Source organism: Heptranchias perlo, chromosome 9 (assembly GCF_035084215.1).
Source record: "Heptranchias perlo isolate sHepPer1 chromosome 9, sHepPer1.hap1, whole genome shotgun sequence".
NCBI lineage: Eukaryota > Metazoa > Chordata > Chondrichthyes > Hexanchiformes > Hexanchidae > Heptranchias > Heptranchias perlo.
The window spans coordinates 37,787,036-37,808,374 of NC_090333.1; the positions used below are offsets into that span (position 1 = coordinate 37,787,036).

At 45.8% G+C, this 21,339-nt stretch overlaps 1 protein-coding gene across 2 annotated transcripts in view; it reads left to right on the forward strand.

Moving 5' to 3' along the window:
- Positions 1-21,339, forward strand: part of eps15 (epidermal growth factor receptor pathway substrate 15) — a 160,312-nt gene that overhangs the window by 14,565 nt on the left and 124,408 nt on the right. For both annotated transcript variants that reach the window (XM_067990232.1, XM_067990233.1), the window contains exon 2: positions 19,828-19,869. In XM_067990232.1, the coding sequence (XP_067846333.1) occupies positions 19,828-19,869 (42 nt within the window). The remainder of the gene's footprint in view (positions 1-19,827; positions 19,870-21,339) is intronic.

Sequence of the window (21,339 nt, forward strand, 5' to 3'; positions counted from 1 at the left end):
TAGGGTCTACAGCCTTTGGAGGAGAAAGAGTTCCAGATTTCTACTACCCTATCACATCCTGCCAATCAGAGCGCCTACCCTTTATCCCCATTCTCTATCTTCTACCTTGCCACCAAATCACAGAAGCACAATCGAGAAATGGATGCCAAGTCAAAGAAGGAAAATTAGGAGTGGTGACCAAAACCTTGGTCAAAGAGTGGGTCTAAGGAAGATCTTAAACATCTCCACCGTTCTCTCTTTTAACGAGGGAATTCCAGAGTGTAGGGCCGAGGCATCTGAAGGCATGGCAGCCAATGGTGGGGCAAAGGGTGGGGGTTTGCAGAAGAGACCAGACATAGGAATGGAGAGTTTGGGGGAAAATCATAGTGCTGGAGAAGATTAGAGATAGGAACGGGTAAGGTCATGAAAGGATTTAAAAACAAGGACGAAAATTTAAAATTTGAGGTATTGGGGAACCAGGAGCCAAAATATAGTGAAACCTGTAAATTACAGACACCTTAAGGACTGACCTCAGTTGTCCTTTTTTTGCAGTTGTCCTTATTTTCAAAATACTCATTGTATGTACTGTGTAAAAAAAAAGTTCAGTAGAATGGGGAGTTCTTCACCCAGCATCCAGAGCGGCAGAGAAACCGCTCAATCCCTGGGATAGAGCTGTGCAAGCATTCAATCCCAGAGATAGAGCGATTTCTCTGCCGCTATGGATGTTGGGTAAAGAGCTCCGCATTCCACAAAAGCCGTTTCTTTCATAAAACCTGCCATCTCGTGCTAATCTGCGTTTTAGGTTGTAAAAGGACTGGTGCATTGAAGGCTGTCCATAGTTCGCAATTTGTGAGTGTTCATGACCCCTTGCATATTTTACCATGTAAGTTATTTGGGTCCCTCAGTAAGTGTCCATTTTTTGCAGGTTTAACTATATCAGCAAGGACCAGGGTTATGGGCGAGCAGAACTTGGTGCAGGATGGGATAAGAGAAGCAGAGTTTTGGATGAGCTGAAGTTTAAGGAGGATGGCAGATGGGAGGTCAGCCAGGCGAGCATTGTATTAGTCGAGTATGGAGGTGATAAGGCATGGATGAGAGTGGGAGATGGGCTGAAGGAGGGGTAGAAGCAGCCGGTGTTATTGAGGTAGAAGTCGGTGGTCCTTGTGATGGAGAGGAAATGGGGTCGGAAGCTTGGGGTTGACGACGACGCGATGTTCAATCTGGTTCAGCCTGAGATAATGGTTGTGGAGGGATATGGGCTCGGTGTTGAGGCAGTTTGTGATGGGGGTCGAAGTCAGTGGCTTTGGTCTTCCCACTGTTTAACTGCAGGAGATTGCGGCCCCTCCAAGACTTAAACAAGCAATCTAACAACACAAAGTCAGTGGAGGGATTGAGAGGTAGAGCTTAGTGTCATCAACATGTATGTGGAAGCTGACCCCATGTCTGTTGATGATGTCATGAAGGGGAAGCAGAAGGGAGCCACGGATATATCCTTGGGGTACTCTGGAGGTAACAGTGTGGGGCTGGGTACAGAAGCTATGCTCCGGCTCCAGTTGAGTAGGTGAAAGTGGGAACAATTGAGGGCAGCCCCACTGAGCAATGAAGGAGAAGCGTTGGAGGAGAATGATGTGGTCGACCATGTCAAAGACTGCCGAGAGTTTGAGATGATAAAATACAATGGTCGTATTCACAGACAGTGTTATTTGTGACTTCGGTTGGGGCCGTTTCAGTGCTGGGGCAGGGGCGGAAGCTTGATTGGAGAGAATTAAACAGGGAGTTGTGGGAAAGGTGGACCTGGATTTGGGAGATAACAACACGTTCCAAGACATTGGAGAGGAAAGGGAGGGTGGAAATGGGGTGGTAGTTTGCAAGGACAGAGGGGTCATGGGAAGGTTTTTTCAGGAGAGGAGTGATGATGGTTTTGAAAGAGAGAGGGGCAGTATCTGAGGAGAGGTGAACATAGGAACAGGAGAAGGCCATTCAGCCTCTTGAACTTGTACCGCCATTCAATTAGATCATGGCTGATCTGTATATTAACTCCATTTACCTGCCTTGGTTCCCTTAATACCCTTGTCGAACAAAACTCTTATCAATCTCAGTTTTGAAATTTTCAATTGACCCAGCCTAACAGCTTTTTGGAGAGAGAGTTCCAGATTTCCACTAACCATTTACAATGTCAGCCAGCATGGAGGCCAAGAAGGGAAGTTGGGTCATTAGCAGTCAAGAGGGCAGGGTGTGGGTCTCATGGATGAGATAAGCTTGGAGCGGGCATGGGGTGAGATGGGAGAAGCTCGAGAGATGTGAGGCTGAATGGCCTTCTCCTGTTCCTATGTTCACCTCTCCTCAGATACTGCCCCTCTCTCTTTCAAAACCATCATCACTCCTCTCCTGAAAAAACCTTCCCATGACCCCTCTGTCCTTGCAAACTACCACCCCATTTCCACCCTCCCTTTCCTCTCCAATGTCTTGGAACGTGTTGTTGTCTCCCAAATCCAGGTCCACCTTTCCCACAACTCCCTGTGTGGCAGGGATGTGTGGGAGAGGTTTGCCTTGTTCAAGGGGAAAGGGAGAAAGTAACAAAGTAAGCTGAACGGATGGTCTCAATCTTGGTGACAGAATTGATGGAAGTCTGCTATAGGAACAGGAGTAGGCCATTCAGCCCCTAGTGCCTGCTCTGCCATTTGATAAGATCATGGCTGATCTGTGATCAAACTCCATATACCTGCCTTTGGCCCATATCCCTTAATACCTTTGGTTGCCAAAAAGCTATCTATCTCACATTTAAATTTAGCAGTTGAGCTAGTATCAATTGCCGTTTGCGGGTTACATACCTGCCCTTCGGTTGTAGCTGTTGCGTGGTTTGGAGAAAAGTTGGATTTGCCCAGAAGGGAACACATCAAAAAAAAATGGGATCTTTCTTTGTGTTTAGGACATTAAATTGTGCCACGAGGGAAAAAAAAATGGGTATCTCTATGGAATATGATTTAAGATAAGATCCAAACTGTATTATGGCCCAATGACTTACTGATACAGAGAGACTTGGAAAATTCCAGATTTGAACCTTCATCTGTGCTGAATTACCTGGTTGCAGCTGAGGTGATGATGGAGGGTCTACAATTGGCCTCAGTGTCACCAAGCTGGGAGGTGGAGGAAGTCAGCCAGGATCACTGATCCTCGGTGTTATCCAGAGACCTCTCTGGGAAAGTACACAAGTATAGATATCTAGTGAAGAAAGGATTGGGCTACCCTGTGATGCCTTTTCCTAGCATGCTTTAACATGCGGCTGGCATTCACTGTCAGAGTTTGCATCTGAGGAGGTCCTCTTGAGTTGAGGTAGTGTAAGGATACCTGTGCCCATGGAAGTAGATACCAGGATGAGACACAGCTGGACAGGAGAGGAGAAAAATGGGATTTTCTTTTTGAAAAAGGAGATGTAAGCATTATGCACGCGCACAACTATTTTAACTTTGGAAAAAAAGAATGTTTTTGAAAGTCTAGTCTTTTGGGATGGTCTGTTGTACTGAAGCTTGAATGCGCTGTATTGGACTGTAGGGTGACAGTGTGTAGCCACAATAAAAGAACAACTGCTTGCATTTTTATAGCAATTTTAATGCAGAAAACACCCTCACAGAGGAGAAATGTATGCTGAACATTAGTTTAAAAAGTAAGGAGAGATGGCCAAAACCAAAGGTTTTGAGGAGGCTTTTGAAAGTGAAGGAGAAGTAGCAAGATCATGGTTTAAAAAGGGGAAGGAGTTCCAAAGTGAAGGGCTGATATGGTGGAGAGAAGGAAGGAAGGAAGGAGGGATGCACAAAGCCAGAGTCATGGGACCAAAGGGCATAAGGTGGGATTTAGGTTGGAGGAGGTTGCAGAAGTAGGGTGTGATGACGACATGGAGGCATTTGTAAATCAAGATGAGAATTTTTAATTTGATGTGCTGGGGGACAGGGAGCTGACAGTTGCCCAGCTAGGCAAACTGGTTTTAGTGTGAGAAAAATGTGGACGGCAGAGCTTTATACTAGTTGGAATTATGTAGCGTGGAGCTTAGGAGGGCATTGGAGAAATCAAGTCTGGAGGTAACATGTAGATAAGGGAAAGGGGGGGGCGGGAGGGGAGGGGAGGGAAGAACAAAAGAGAAGGTCTGTGATAGGGTAGAGGGAAAGAGTGATGAAATGACAAAAGGGATGATGGTGCAAGGCAAGGAGGGTGGTAATGGGACAAGTTAAGAAACAAAAGATGGGCCTAGACGAGCTGTAAATGGCAGCAGCAGAACCATAACCAGCAGCTGCAGTCCCACAAAAAAAAAGTGGGAGCAGTGGTTATGATCTGAAGTTATTGAAATCAATGTTTAGTCCGGAAGGTTGTAAAGTGCTTAAACAAAAGATGAGGTGCTGTTCCTCGAGCTTCGGTTGAGCTTCATTGGAACAGTGAAAGAGGCCGAGGTCAGAGTGGGAGTGGGCCTCATCTTTCTTTTAGGCACTTTACAACCTGAAACGTAACTCTGTTTCTTTCTCCACAGATGCTGCCTGACTAGCTGAGCTTTTCCAGCATTTTTTATTTTTATTTCAGGTTTCCAACATCTGCAGTATTTTGCTTTTGATGTAGATAAGGGGTTTGGTGTTGGTGGAGGTGAGGTAAGAGCAGCAGCAGGTGATGTTGTGGAGGTGGAAGTAGGTGATCTTGATAATGCGTAAAATTTGAGTTGGGGTCAAACAGCACACCAAGGTTGGGCATCATTTGGTTTGGCCTGAGCAAGTAACCAGGAGTAAGATGAGTTGGGGAAGGGATACACCGTTTTTGACTGCCATGTGGAGGTGCTGAGTGGAGGAGGGCGTGGAATTTTTAAAAATTTGTTTATGGGATGTGGGCGTCGCTGGCAAGGCCAGCATTTATTGCCATTGAGAAGGTGGTGGTGAGCCACCTTCTTGAACCGCTGCAGTCCGTGTGATGAAGGTTCTCCCACAGTGCTGTTAGGTAGGGAGTTCCAGGATTTTGACCCAGCGACGAGGAAGGAACGGCGATATATTTAGAAGTCGGGATGGTGTGTGACTTGGAGGGGACCGTGCAGGTAGTGTTTTTCTCATGTGCCTGCTGCCCTTGTCCTTCTAGATGGTAGAGGTCGTGGGTTTGGGAGGTGCTGTTGAAGAAGCCTTGCCTGTAGATGATACCCACTGCAGCCATGTGCTCTGGTGGTGAAGGGAGTGAATGTTTAGGGTGGTGGATGGGGTGCCAATCAAGCGGGCTGCTTTGTCCTGGATGGTGTCTAGCTTCTTGAGTGTTGTTGGAGCTGCACTCATCCAGGCAAGTGGAGAGTATTCCATCACACTCCTGACTTGTGCCTTGTAGATGGTGGAAAGGCTTTGAGGAGTCAGGAGGTGAGTCACTCACCACAAAATACCCAGACTCTGACCTGCTCTTGTAGCCACAGTATTTATATGGCTGGTCCAGTTAAGTTTCTGGTCAGTGGTGACCCCCAGGATGTTGATGGTGGGGGATTCGGCGATGGTAATGCCGTTGAATGTCGAGGGGAGGTGGTTAGACTCTCCCTTGTTGGAGATGGTCATTGCTTGGCACGTGTCTGGCACAAATGTTACTTGCCACTTATCAGCCCAAGCCTGGATGTTGTCCAGGTCTTGCTGTATGTGGGCATGGACTGTTTCATTATCTGTGGGGTTGCGAAAGGAACTGACCACTGCAATCATCAGTGAACATCCCCATTTCTGACCTTATGATGGAGAGAAGGTCATTAATGAAGCAGCTGCAGATGGTTGGGCCTAGGACACTACCCTGAGGAACTCCTGCAGCAATGTCCTGGGGCTGAGATGATTGGCCTCCAACAACCACTATCATCTTCCGTTGTGCAAGGTATGACTCCAGCCACTGGAGAGTTTTCCCCCTGATTCCCATTGACTTCAATTTTACTAGGTCTCCTTGGTGCCACACTCAGTCAAATGCTGCCTTGATGTCAAGGGCAGTCACACTCGCCTCACCTCTGGAATTCAGCTCTTTTGTCCATGTTTGAACCAAGGCTGTAATGAGGCCTGGAGCTGAGTGGTCCTGGCAGAACCCAAACTCAGCATCGGTGAGTAAGTGCCACTTGATAGCACTGTCGACGTCTCCTTCCATCACTTTGCTGATGATTGAGAGTAGACTGATAGGGCGGTAATTGGCCGGGTTGGATTTGTCCTGCTTTTTGTGGACAGGATATACCTGGGCAATTTTGCACATCGTCTGGTAAATGTCAGCCTTGTAGCTGTACTGGAACAGCTTGGCTAGAGGCACGGCTAGTTCTGGAGCACAAGTCTTCAGCACTACAGCCGGAATGTTGTTGGGGCCCGTAGCTTTCGTTGTATCCAGTGCACTCAGCCGTTTCTTGATATCATGTGGAGTGAATCGAATTGGCTGAAGACTGGCTTCTGTGTGGTGGGGATATCAGGATGAGGCCGAGATGGATCATCTACTCACCACTTCTAGCTGAAGATGGTTGCAAAAGCTTCAGCCTTGTCTTTTGCGCTCACGTGCTGGACTCTGCCATCATTGAGGATGGGGTGCTCACAGAGCCTCCTCTTCCCATTAGTTGTTTAACTGTGCTCCACCATTCACGACTGGATGTGGCAGGACTGCAGAGCTTTGATCTGATCTGTTGGTTGTGGAATCATTTAGCTCTCTCTATAGCATGTTGCTTCTGCTGTTTAGCATGCATGTAGTCCTGTGTTGTAGCTTCAGTAGCTTGGCACCTCATTTTTAGGTACGCCTGGTGCTGCTCCTGGCATGTTCTTCTACACCACTTGTTGGTAATGATGGAGTGAGGAATATACCAGGCCATGAGGTTACAGATTGTGCTGGAATACAATTCTGCTACTGCTGATGGCCAACAGACCTCATGGATGCCCAGTTTTGAGCTGCTAGATCTGTTCTGAATCTATCCCATTTAGCATGGTGGTAGTGCCACACAACACGTTGCATGGTGTCCTCAAGGTGAGGACGGGACTTCGTCTCCACAAGGACTGTGTGGTGGTCACTCCGACCAATACTGTCATGGACAGATGCATCTGCGACAGGTAGTTTGGTGAGGACGAGGTCAAGTAGGTTTTTCCCTCGTGTTGGTTTGCTCACCACCTACTGCAGGCCCAGCCTGGCAGCTATGTCCTTCAGGACTCGGCCAGCTCGGTCAGTAGTGGTGCTACCGAGCCACTCTTGGTGATGGACATTGAAGTCCCCAACCCAGAGTACATTCTGTGCCCTTGCTACCCTCAGTGCTTCCTCCAAGTGGTGCTCAACATGGAGGAGGACTGATTCATCAGCTGGGGGAGAGCGGTAGGTGGTAATCAACAGAACATTTCCTTGCCCATGTTTGACCTGATGCCCTAAGATTTCATGGGGTCCGGAGTCAATGTTGCGGACTCCCAGGGTGACTCCCTCCTGACTGTATATCACTGTACCGCCACCTCTGGTGGGTCTGTCCTGTCGGTGGGACAGGACATACCCAGGGATGGTGATGGAAGAGTCTGGGATGTTGGCTGAAAGGTATGATTCTGTGAGTATGGCTATGTTGTTTGACTAATCTGTGGGACAGCTGTCCCCGTCCCCCCCCCCCAAAAAATGTAGCTGACCAGCCACCCTGGGTCACATTTGCTCTGATCTTCACAACCAGTTTAAGAGTCACATCAAATGCAGGCGTTGAAGTAGATCACCTTGCTCGCCCTTTTCTGTAGGGACAGTAAGTGAAGAAGGGTGACGCCATTAGAGGAGAAATTTAAACTGACTAAAATACTAAATCGGCCCCGTTTTGTTAAATTTGCACAAGGCAAGCACTTTTCAGGATGTTTTGAATTTCTTTGTAGTTATTTCCACAATCTCTTCTATCAACCATGTGTGTGGCAGAGTTTTGGAAGCTTTGCTCTCAAGTTTTCATTTATAAACTTGCGGCTTTATTGACATGAAAATCTGGCAAACTGGAATTTCCAACTAAGTGGATCAGGACTAAATGTACTATGAGAATGCAGTGCTTTGAAATTAGAAACTGTGTTATGATCTACTATAATTTTAAAATATTTGGGATGTTTCTCTTCTCATCTCTTTTAGGTTCTGTCTCTTTTTTTTCCCCCCCTCCCCATAGTTGCATAACCCACTCCAAGGCTATAATCTGTAATAAAAAAAGAAAGAAAAGACTTGCATTTATACAGCGCTTTTCACAACCTCAGCACCTCACAAAGTGCTTTACAACCTTTGAAGTGTCATCACTGTTGTAATGTAAGAAACACGGCAGCCAATTTATGCACAGCAAGCTCCCACAAACAGCAGTGTGATAAATGACCAGATCATCTGTTTTAGGTGTTGGTTGAGGGATAAGTATTGGCCAAGAGACTGAGAGAACGCCCCTGCTCTTCTTTGAATAGTGCCATGGGATTTTTTACGGACAATGCCTGGGTATAACATCTCACCCGAAAGACGGCACCTCCGACAGTGCAGCACTCCCTCAGTATTGCCCTGGAATGTTATCCTGGATTTTGTGCTCAAATCTCTGGAATGGGGCTGGAACCCACAGCCTCTGACTCAGAGGCAAGAATGCTGCCAACTGAGCCGCAGCTGACAAGTTGTCCGGGGCAGGTTGAGTCAATTTAATTCTTATTTATGCTCAGTCATTTCCTACAAGGAAATGCCTTGTTTTCATTTGACACCTCTTGTCCTGTTGCTCCTATTTGCTGGTCCCCAAGATGAATTGATGGAGATCGGCAGGGTAGCTTGATGCAGTGTGTATCTGAAATCAGTTATGTTGGAAAATGTTTGGAACAGTTCCTGCAGATTGGAAGGTGGCAAATGTAACCCCACTATTTAAAAAGGAGGGAGGGAGAAAACAGGGAACTACAGACCTGTTAGCCTAACATCAGTAGCAGGGAAAATGCTTGAGTATTATAAAGGATATGATAACAGGGCACTTAGAAAATATCAACAGGATCAGACAAAGTCAACATGGATTTATGAAAGGGAAATCACGTATGACAAACCTACTGGAGTTTTTTGAGGATGTAACTGGTAGAATAGATGAGGGAGAACCAGTGGATGTGGTGTATTTGGATTTTCAGAAGGCCTTTGATGAAGTCCCACATAAGAGGTTAGTGTGCAAAATTAAAGCACATGGGATTGACGGTAATATAATGGCATGGATTGAAAATTGGTTAACAGACATGCAACAGAGATTAGGAATAAATGGGTCTTTTTCGGAGTGGCAGGCGGTGACTAGTGGGGTACCGCAGGGATCCGTGCTTGGGCCCCAGCTATTCACAATATATATCTATGATTTGGATGAGGGAATCAAATGTAATATTTCCAAGTTTGCTGACGACACAAAACTAGGTGGGATCGTGAGTTGAGAGGAAGATGAAGAGATAAATGTGAAGTTATCCACTTCGGAAGGAAAAACAGGAAGGCAGAGTATTATTTAAATGGTGATAGATTGGGGAACGTTGTTGTACAAAGGGACCTGGGTGTCCTTGTACACCAATCACTGAAAGCAAGCATGCAGGTGCAGCAAGCCGTTAGGAAGGCAAATGGTATGTTGACCTTCATTGTAAGAGGATTTGAATACAGGAGCAAGGATGTCTTACTGCAGTTATACATGTGAGACCATACCTGGAGTATTGTGTGCAGTTTTGGTCTCCTTACCTAAGAAAGGGTATACTTGCCATAGAGCGAGTGCAACAAAGGTTCACCAGACTGATTCCTGGGATGGCAGGACTGTCGTATGAGGAGAGATTGGGTCGACTCGGCCTGTATTCAGTCGAGTTTATAAAATTCTGACAGGGCTCGACAGACTGGATGCAGGGAAGATGTTTCCCCTGGCGGGGGGGCCCAGAACGAGGGGTCACAGTTTCAGGATATGGGGTAGGACATTTAGGACTGAGATGAGAAGAAATTTCTTCACTGAGGGTGGTGAACCTGTGGAATTCTCTACCACAGAAGGCTGTGGAGGCCAAGTCACTGAATATATTTAAGAAGGAGCTAGATAGATTTCTGGACACAAAAGGCATCAAGGGATATGGGGAGAGAGCGGGAATATGGTATCGAGATAGAGTATCAGTCATGATCATATTGCATGGTGGAGCAGGCCCGAAGGGCCTACTCCTGCTTTCTATGTTTCTCTGTTTCTCTACAAGCAGGAAATAACTTGAATAGTTCTCTGCAACAATTTTAACAGAATTCCCAAGTACAATGGTTGTTATTCAGAACAATTCACAAGCCTAAATCTATTCTTAATAAGTTGTGACTGGATATATCCCTTTCTATCTTTGATGTTACTGTACTTGTTAACATGAGCAGCTGAATACACTATTGATTAATTATGCCCTCTGTTAAGACTGAGGGGAAGAAAAGAAATGTCTGCTAAATCTAACCAGGGGTGAGTCTAAAATTAGATATGTTTTTCCAGTAGCATAATTTTATCCAAATGGTTGGCATCAGTCTTCACACCCTTGGGGCATAGTTTGTGGAAAGATTGCATAGTTTAAATGCAATGTTATTTTAGAGCTTTGTAATAGAATGAGCAGGAAATAACTTTTTTGAGCCTTTACAAAATCAAGATTGACCAAGGCTGAGCATGCTACACTTTGTGAAAGTTTAATGCCCACGCTACACTTTGTTATTGTCATTGAAGCAAACCCAGTTTCTGCTTTTAATGTTGTTAGCCATTGTTATGTAACGACATCTGTTGTTACATTCTGATTCCCTTCTCCTGTGGATCATGCCTTTAGCTGTGACTATGGATACGGAACTCCTTATAGTAAAAAAAAAATATGCATGTAACTGGACTGAAGTTTGTTCATGTTCTATTGAGATGTCTTTTATGCTGTAATTATACTGCCTTTGGGGATGGGTAATCCAAAATGAGGCCTATTATCATATACCTAGGACATTGCCTCAGGAGTTCCTCAGGGAAGCATCCTCGACCCAGCCATGTACACCTACTTCATCGATGACGTTTCTTCTGTCGTAAGGTCAGGAGTGGGACTGTTTGTTGACTATTTTATGGTGTTCATCTCATTTCAAAACTCCTCTGATAATGAAGTAGCCCATGCCAGCCTACAGCAGGACATGGATAACATCCAAACTTCGGCTGACAAGCTGCAGGTAACATTCAAGTCACATAAGTACCACGTAATGACCATTTCCTCTGACCCATATTGGCATCATGATTACCGAATCCCCCACCATCATTGTTTTGGGGGTCACTGTTGACGAGAAGCTTAACTGGACCAGTGATATCATCAACATAATTACTGGATGTAGGGCAGAGGCTTCGAGCTCCTTGAGTGTTGTGGCTTCACCACTCATCTGGATGGGTGAAGTCACAATAATACTTGAAGCCCAACACGATCCAGGACAGAGCAGTTCACTTGATCAGCGTCCCTCCATTGGGTTCCGTAACCATGTCTTCCATCACTGGCATACTGTGGCTGTACTATGTACAGTCTACAGGATGCACAGCACTGACTCATGAAGGTTCAACAATACCTTCTCCCCCCCCCCCCCTGATCCTCTTAGCACCAAGAAGAGCAAGAGCAGCAATATCGTAGAAACACCATCATCTCCAAGTAAAACACCATCCTGACTTGGACATATACCACCAGTCCATCAGTTTGGTCAATTTCCTGGAATTCCTTAACTTTTTATCATTCTTGTCTGCTTTTCGTGTGGACATTTGGCATTTCCAGCCACTGTTTGCACTGAAGGCTGGAAAACAACTGATTTTGAGCTCTGTGAATTCTTTCCATAAGCCACCATGGCTGAACTCTTCTATGAGGGAACATTGTTTCAGCACTTGTGCAGAAGAGATGAGTGTTCTTAGCTTATAAGGCAACTTCATGGAGCCTGAAATCGGCTGTTTTCCAGTCTCCAGTTGGAGACTGTTAATGTAGGTATGTGATTTATGAATTTTTGGGTCTCCCTGTTAGTCAGTTACTCCTACTGATACCTATTGAAACCTTTAAGACAACAGGAGCAATGGATTGTATGTGAAGATTACCTTGCCTGGGACAAGATTTGTTATGATTGCCCTTTTACACCCCCATTGCTAGTCAACCTAATCTCATTGTTAGCAATCTTCCCCCCCCCCCCCCCCCGTCATAAAACCTTACAAACTATTAGTTTTGATTTTATCCGCTATAGTCACCACCTCGTCAATGTATTCTTTTTGACCTAAACTCAAAATTAAACAATTTATGACTTTAATGATTTTGGCCACATCTCTTTGCTGAAAACTGTCCTACCATACCTCCATGCTGTATAAATTGCAGTCTTTTCCAATACACTGCACAACCTGAAGGAACCTCTGCTGTAGAAGGCCTAAGTATGTGGTAGGTTTCTTATTATCTCAGTCACTCAGTAGATGTGGAATTGGGTAATACAATTGAGAATTTAACTGGCACTTCCCATTTATATACAGGACATGTGATATACAATGCAAGGGAAAGCAACCATTGAATTTAGAAAGTGAGGCTCTGAAAACAGTTGTTTAAAGGAAAGTTCACATTACTGCATAATCATTGCAATAAAACTGTCAAGAGTTTTATTTAGTATGTAAAGGAAGAGCATGCTACAACGGCTAGTTTTCAAGCTAGTTTTTACGATATGTCATGGGCCCATTGTAATGCAAAATTTTACCTTGCTCTTCCAACAGTAGAACTCTGGCCAAAATTCCCACCAAGTACCTCCATACATGCCAACCACCAGCATTTGACACTGACAATGTTTTGGGGCTCTGTTCAGCGTGTCTGCATCTGCTAATACAAAAGAGTGCAAGCAGGCTCCCTCTACATCCCTGTCAAGCACCTCCTGAGCCCAGTGGCGAATGCACTAGATAGGCCCAACTCAGCACTTAGCAGGCTCCCAACACTAATGGCCTGGATTGCTGCCTCTGGAGGTGGGAACTCTGGTGAGAACAGGAGTTGGCAATAGGGCCATTAGTGCTGGGATTGTGCGTAGATATGGAGTGGGGTCTTTCCTGTGCATTAGCCACCAAACATGAGAAGGGGCAGGGGCGGAGGAGGAAACGAGGTTGAGGCAAGGAATGGGAGACAATAGAATAAGAGGGGAGGGGACAGAGTGCATGGCAGGGGAAGGGGGAAGTGGATGGCAATGAAAAGGGAGAGAAGGAGGAAGCTGATGGCAATGAAAGAGGAGATTGGTAGTAAAGGACACAAAGGGGCACCAGTGTTTTGAGGGGGAAGGGAAGAAAAATGGGAACAGCACTTTGGGGTGAGGGAGGAAGGAGAGTGCTAGCATTTCTTGAGGGAATCGGGAGGGAGAGTCCCAGCATGACCTTGGGGGGAGGGGGAAGGGAAAGTACCAGCCTGAACAGGAGAAAGGGAGACGAGTACCAGCATAATTACATTTGGAAAGGAAGAATGTGCATTTATATAGCACCTTTCATGACCTCCAGATGTCCTAAAACTCGTTACAGCCAATGAAGTACTTCTGAAGTGTAGTCACTGTTGTAATGTAGGAAATGCAGCAACCAATTTGCATAACAACAACTTGCATTTATATAGCGCCTTTAACGTAGTAAAACGTCGCAAGTCGCTTCACAGGAGTGTTATCAAGCAAAATTTGGCCCTGAGCCACATAAGTATATATTAGGACAGGTGACCAAAAACTTGGTCAAAGAGGTAGGTTTTAAGGAGCGTCTTAAGAGGGGCGAGAGGTGGAGAGATTTAGGGAGGGACTTCCAGAGCTTAGGGCCTAGGCAACTGAAGGTACGGCCGCCAACGGTGGAGCGATTAAAATCCAGGATGTGCAAGAGGCACGAATTGGAGGAGCGCAAAGACCTCGGAGGATTGTAGGGCTGGAGGACGTTAGTGATAGGGAGGGGTGAGGAGGCCATGGAGGGATTTGAAAACAAGGATGAGAATTTTAAAATCGAGGCATCCCCAGACTGAGGGCCAATGTAGGTCAGCGATTACAGGAATGATGGGAGAACAGGACTTGTGCGAGTTAGGATACAGGCAGCAGAGTTTTGGATGAGTTCAGGTTTATGGAGGGTGGAAAATGGGAGGCCAGCCAGGAGAGCATTGGAATAGTCAAGTCTAGAGGTAATAAAGGCATGGATTGGGGTTTCAGCAGCAGATGAGCTAAGGCAAGGGCAGAGAAGGCCGATGTTACGGAGGTGGAAGTAGGCCGTCTTGATGATGAAGCGGATATGTGGTCGGAAGCTCATCTCAGGGTAAAATAGGACACCAAGTTTGCGAATGGTCTGGTTCAGCCTCCGACAGAGGCCAGGGAGAGGGACAGAATCGTGGCTAGGGAACAGAGTTTGCAGTGGGGCCAATGACACTGGCTTCGGTTGAGCCAATATTTAGTAGGAGGAAATTTTTGCTCATGTCGCACAAGTAGTGTGACAAATGAGAGACAGTGGAGGGTCGAGAGAGGTGGTGGTGAGGTAGAACTGGGTGTCGTCAGCATATATGTGGAATCTGACGTGTTTTCGGATGATGTCGCCGAGGGGCAGCATGTAGATGAGAAATAAGAGGGGGCCAAGGATAGATCCTTGGGGAACTCCAGAGGTAACAGAGCGGGAAAAGAAACCATTGCAGGTGACTCTCTGGCTACGACTGGATAGATAAGAATGGAACCAGGTGAGCGCAGTCCCACCCAGCTGGACGGTGGAGGAGAGGCGTTGGAGGAGGATGGTGTCGTCAAATGTGTCAAAGGCTGCAGACGGGGCGAGAAGGATGAGGAGGGATAGTTTAACACGTTCAGTCACATAGGATGCCGTTTTTGACTTTGATAAGGGTAAGGCCCTACAAACAGCAGTGAAATAAATGAACAGATTATCTGTTTTATATGTTGGTTGAGAGCTAAATGTTGGCCAGGACATCAGGAGAACTCCCCTGCTCTTCTTCGAATAGTGCCATGGGATCTTTTATGTCCACCTGAGAGGGCAGACTGGGCCTCGGATTAATGTCTCATCCAAAAGACAGCACTTCTTCAGTACTCCTAGCTTATGTGTTCAAATCTCTGGAGTGGGACTTGAACACACAACCATCTGACTCTGAAAGGCGAGAGTGCTACCACTGAGCCACGGCTGACACCTGAAATGGGGAAGAGTGCATGGATGAATTGATGAAAGAGAGGAATGCAAATGTGAACAGGGAGGTTTGGAGAAGAGTGTCTCTCTGAAAGGGTTAGGGAGTGTGGTGTGGTGCACTGTCTCTCGAACTGTGTCTGGAGGAGGTAGAATGCCTTTGTGAACTGATAGTGGGGTTGGGGATGGATATGGGAGGATAACTGTTGAGGTAACTTTTGGTAGGTGATAGTCTGGTTGGCTTGTTGAAAAATGTCACTGTTTTGCCTTTTTTGAATTTTAAAACCTATTAATTGCAAAGCATATTAGCATTTAAAATTAACCAGAATGTATGTAAAAATTCAAAGTTGTTCCAGGGAGCATACCATTGGACTCCCTAGAAATGTACCAATTTTGTACCTTCAACATTTAAATTTCCCCTTCAGGCTTTCCTGCTTTAATGTTTAGTATTCCTCCAGTATAAATGTGTGGAATATTATGTGTATCTTACCACTTAAGCTTCAAAACCTCTGTAACTACTTGTTTTCACATGTCTGCCTTTTCTTGATGTCAGCCGTTTGAGTGCTGTGCCTGCTGTTTTGAAGCTGTTGGTCAGCTTTTGCTAGTTTTCTAGGTTGGCATGTATGACATATTAAAGTCTTTAACCATGTATAAATTGAACAGTTATATAATTCTCTGCTGTTTTCTGAAAATGAAAAGGAAAAAAAAACACACAGGCAATCAAAACTGCACCCTGTGTAAATTGCTTCAGTTTTTTTTATTATTCGTTCATGGGATGTGGGTGTTGCTGGCAAGGCCAGCATTTATTGCCCATCCCTAATTTCCCTTGAGAAGGTGGTGGTGAGCCGCCTTCTTGAACCGCTGCAGTCTGTGTGGTGAAGGTTCTCCCACAGTGCTGTTAGGTAGGGAGTTCCAGGATTTTGACCCAGCGACGATGAAGGAACGGCGATATATTTCCAGTTCGGGATAGTGTGTGACTTGGAGGGGAACGTGCAGGGGGTGGTGTTCCCATGTACCTGCTGCTTTTGTCCTTCTCGGTGGTAGAGGTCGCAGGTTTGGGAGGTGCTATCGAAGAAGCCTTGGCGAGTTGCTGCAGTGCATCCTGTGGATGGTACGCACTGCAGCCACAGTGCGCCGGTGGTGAAGGGAGTGAATGTTTAGGGTGGTGGATGGGGTGCCAATCAAACAGGCTGCTTTGTCCTGGATGGTGTTGAGCTTCTTGTGTTGTTGGAGCTGCACTCATCCAAGCAAGTGGAGAGTATTCCATCACACTCCTAACTTGTGCCTTGTAGATGGTGGAAAGGCTTTGGGGCATCAGGAGGTGACTCACTCGCTACAGAATACCCAGGCTCTGACCTGTTCTTGTAGCCACGGTATTTATGTGGCTGGTCCAGTTAAGTTTCTGGTCAATGGTGACCTCCAGGATGTTGATGGTGGGGGATTCGGCGATGGTAATGCAGTTGAATGTCAAGGGGTGGTGGTTAGACACTCTTGTTGGAGATGGTCATTGCCTGCACTTGTCTGGCGTGAATGTTAGTTGCCACTTACCAGCCCAAGCCTGGATGTTGTCCAGGTCTTGCTGCATGCAGGCATGGACTGCTTCATTACCTGAGCAGTTGCGAATGGAACTGAACACTGTGCAATCATCAGCGACTATCCCCATTTATGACCTTATGATGGACATAAGGTCATAAATGGAAGGTCATTGATGAAGCAGCTGAAGATGGTTGGGCCTCGGACACTGCCCTGAGGAACTCCTGCAGCAGTGTCCTGGGGCTGAGATGATTGGCCTCCAACAATCACTACCATCTTCCTTTGTGCTCGGTACAAATCCAGCCACTGGAGAGTTTTCCCCCTAATTCCCATTGACTTCAATTTTACTAGGGCTCCTTGGTGCCACACTTGGTCAAATGCTACCTTGATGTCAAGGGCAGTCACTCTCACCTCACCTCTGGAATCCAAATTGAGCTTCAGTGAGCAGGTTATTGGTGAGTAAGTGCCGCTTGATAGCACTGTCGACGGCACCTTCCATCACTTTGCTGATGATTGAGAGTAGACTGATGGGGTGGTAATGGGCTGGTTTGGATTTGTCCTGCTTTTTGTGGACAGGATATACCTGGGCAATTTTGCACGTTGTCTGGTAGATGCCAGTGTTGTAGCTGTAATGGAACAGTTTGGCTAGAGGCGCGGCTAGTTCTGGAGCACAAGTCTTCAGCACTACAGCCGAGATGTTGTCGGGGACAATAGCCTTTGCTGTATCCAGTGCACTCAGCTGTTTCTTGCTATCACGTGGAGTGAATTGAATTGGCTGAAGACTGGCTTCTGTGATGGTGGGGATATCGGAAGGAGGCCGAGATGGATCATCCACTCGGCACTTCTGGCTGAAGATGGTTGCAAACGCTTCGGCCTTATCTTTCCCACTCACGTGCTGGACTCTGCCATCATTGAGGATGGGGATTTTTACGGAGCCTCGTCCTCCCATTAGTTGTTTAATTGTCCACCACCATTCACAACTTCATGTGGCAGGACTGCAGAGCTTTGATCTGATCCATTGGTTGTGGAATCACTTAGCTCTGCCTATCGCATGTTGCTTTCGCTGTTTAGCATGCATGGTGTCCTGTGTTGTATCTTTACCAGGTTGGCACCTCATTTTTAGGTACGCCTGGTGCTGCTTCTGGCATGCTCTTCTACACTCCCCATTGAACCAGGGTTGATCCCCTGGCTTGTTGGTAATGGTAGAGTGAGGAATATGCCAGACCATGAGGTTACAGATTGTGCTGGAATACAATTCTGCTGCTGCTGACGGCCCACAGCTCCTCATGGATTCCCAGTTTTGAGCTGCTAGATCTGTTCTGAATCTACCCCATTTAGCACGGTGGTAGTGCCACACAACACGTTGGATGGTGTCCTCAGTGTGAAGATGGGACTTCGTCTCCACGAGGACTGTGCGGTGGTCATGGACAGATGCATCTGCGACAGGTAGATTGGTGAGGACGAGGTCAAGTAGGTTTTTCCCTCGTGTTGGTGCTCACTACCTGCCGCAGGCCCAGTCTGGCAGCTATGTCCTTCAGGACTCGGCCAGCTCGGTCAGTAGTGGTGCTACCGAGCCACTCTTGGTGATGGATATTGAAGTCCCCCACCCAGAGTACATTCTGTGCCCTTGCTACCCTCAGTGCTTCCTTCAAGTGGTGCTCAACATGGAGGAGGACTGATTCATCAGCTGAGGGAGGGCAATAGGTGGTAATCAGCAGGAGGTTTCCTTGCCCATGTTTGACCTGATGCCCTGAGATTTCATGAGTTCCGGAGTAAATGTTGAGGACTCCCAGGGCCACTCCCTCCTGACTGTATATCACTGTACCGCCACCTCTGGTGGGTCTGTCCTGCCAGTGGGACAGGACATACCTAGGGATGGTGATGGAAGAGTCTGGGACGTTGGCTGAAAGGTATGATTCTGTGAGTAAGGCTATGTCAGGCTGTTGTTTGACTAGTCTGTGGGACAGCTCTCCCAATTTTGGCACAAGTCCCCAGATGTTAGTGAGGAGGACTTTGAAGGGTTGACTGGGCTTAGTTTGCCTTCGTTGTGTCCGTTGCCTAGTGGTCCGATGCCGGGATGGTCCGTCCAGGTTTATTTTTATTATGACTTTTTGTAGCAAGATTGTACAACTGAGTGGCCTGCTAGGCCATTTCAGAGGGGCAAGCATCCCCAAGATAATATCAGCTTGAAAAATGTTTGAAGTTCTGTGATTATAGTGGAAAACCTCAAAAATTTCAAATTGAAATGTTTATTGATTGCAAGCAGAATTCTTAATCAAGGTTGTGGAGAAACAGCACGGAGTGGGACTAATTGGATAGCTCTTTCTAAGGGCCAGCACAGGCACGATGGGCTGTATGGCCTCCTTTTGTGCTGTAAGATTCTATGTTTGCTGAGGGTAATTTTGAGTCAGCACAGAATTCACACCTTTTAATGACAGAGTGGCTAATTTAAGGTTAATGATACAAAAAGCAAAATACTGCAGATGCTGGAAATCTGAAATAAAAACATTATATGCTGGGAACACTCAGCAGGTCAGGCAGCATCTGCGAAGAGAGAAAAGTAGGGTTAACGTTTCAGGTCTTGTGACCCTTCACCCAAACCGTTTTTGACTGGAAGGTTCAATTCCTGGCCTACATTTGAGTTAAGAGATCTTGGCTGGACAGATGGTTTTGGCATACGTTTTGGCTTGGGTACCCCTACATCAGAGTTACTGGTCCTGAAGAGTATTCAGTAACCTCTGCTGGAAGTTTGTGCATCCACCCACAGTTGTCAGTTTAGAAGAGGATTGGGCTGAGCTGTGATGGTTCTCTATTGGTTGAGTGGTTGCTGGCACTTATGAAAAATGGCCACATGTGCAAAGAACTTGTGCACCTGGCATTAATCCAGCATGAGTTGTCACTTTCAAGATGGGTGGGTGAGGCAGTGAAAATTGGATTGGTGGTTTAAAAGAAAATGCTAACCTGTTGAATTCTTTGTCTTTTGGTATTAAATTTGTACTAAAGATGTATGTAATGTTTAAGTTCAGTGTTTCCCTCTACTGAGTAGGCATGTCTCAATAATGGAAGGTAACATTTTTCAGGAATCCAGAATGCTAAGGTTTGGCAGTAACAACTGATTGTATCAGCTCTTTTGGAACCATTCTCCAGTATTTTCTGGAAGTGTCGATTACCAAATGCACTGTTTTTATCTTTTCCAACGAGATCAGAATATTTATTGCTTTTTTTTTTCTTTACAGCTTTCAAGTGGAAACCCTTTATATGAAAAGTATTATCGTCAGGTAAATTGAGCTTTACTTATTGTTCTGTGCATGTGAAAATAACCCTTGTAAATCTTTGAACAGATCCAACTGCATAGACTTTTTAAACAAATGATGTTACAATAAGAATTTGGAAACTTGTTTCAACCCACGCTGTAGATTTTTAAAAATCTTTTTGATCTAAGGTGTAAATTGAACCATAATTTTAGTAATTGGTTTCAAACTTATTGTAACATTGTTTCCTTAAAAACCACACTCATCATACAGTTAGATTGGTTCAGAGATTCACACATTCCTGCCCTTTTTATGTTTGTTTTTCTCTCTCTTTTCTCTCCATAGCTGAAGGTGCTAATTCAAGCTGCGTTACATTTTCACAGCTGCTGTACCTTTTGGTACCTTGGCCAAATGACCACATCCTGCATGAGTCTAGACAGTGAATAGCAGGAGGCTGTTCATCATGGAGGCCATCACAGCTGAGTCCATCCCTGTTCTCGCTATATATCCACACGCATGCGCTTTCTAGCAGGGGCTAGTGGATAGGAGTCATGAGTGGAAAATCTGGTTGACTACTTCTTGCAACTTTTATGGGCCAAGTGTATGGAGGTCAATTGTAGAGCCTCTGCTGCACAGCATAGATTCACCAGGTGATGCCAGGGATTGGAAACTAGTTATGAGGAGAGATGAGAGATATTGGGATCATTTATGTTGGAGCAGAGAAGGCAAAGAATGATCTCAAAAATTATGAAGGATTCTGATTGAGTGAAAAGGGAAAGACTATTTCGCCTGGTTGGGGAGTTAGTAAGGAGGCATCATCAATTTAAAACCAACACCCAGCAGAGTGAGGAAAAAGATAAGGAACAATTTCTTTATGCAGGTGGTTGTTGGAACATGGTATGTTTTGGGAGTAGTTGAGGCAGAGTCCAACAGGGATATGGGGAGAGACCGAGCAGTGGGATTAGTTTTGGATTGCACCAACGAAGAGCTGGTGGGGGGTGGAATTTAGTATAAAGTAAAAATCAAAAGCCAGAAACCATTCAGATATTCAGTGATCCCATCAATTCTCTTGCAGAGCTAACACACACAATGTATTTTCCTCAGTATTGATAGCAGATTAAACATGGTCAACTGTTCAAATTTTATTTTACCTTTGTTGAATCTTTCAATTATTACAAAGGAAATAATTCATCTTTTGGAACTACTTGTCACCCTGAGCACCAAATTCTTAATTTTAACTGGATCATAGCATCATAGAAAGTTATGGCGCAGAAGAGGCCATTCGGCCCATCGTGTCCAAGAAAGAGCAATCCATCTTAATCTCAATTTCCAGCACTTTGTCCGTAGCCCTGTAGGTTACGGCACTTCAAGTGCACAACCAAGTACTTTTTAAATGAGTTGAGGGTTTCTGCCTTTACCACCCTTTCAGGCAGTGAGTTCCAGACCCCTTGTACCCTCTGCGTGAAAAAAATTCTCCTCAGCTCCCCTCGAATCCTT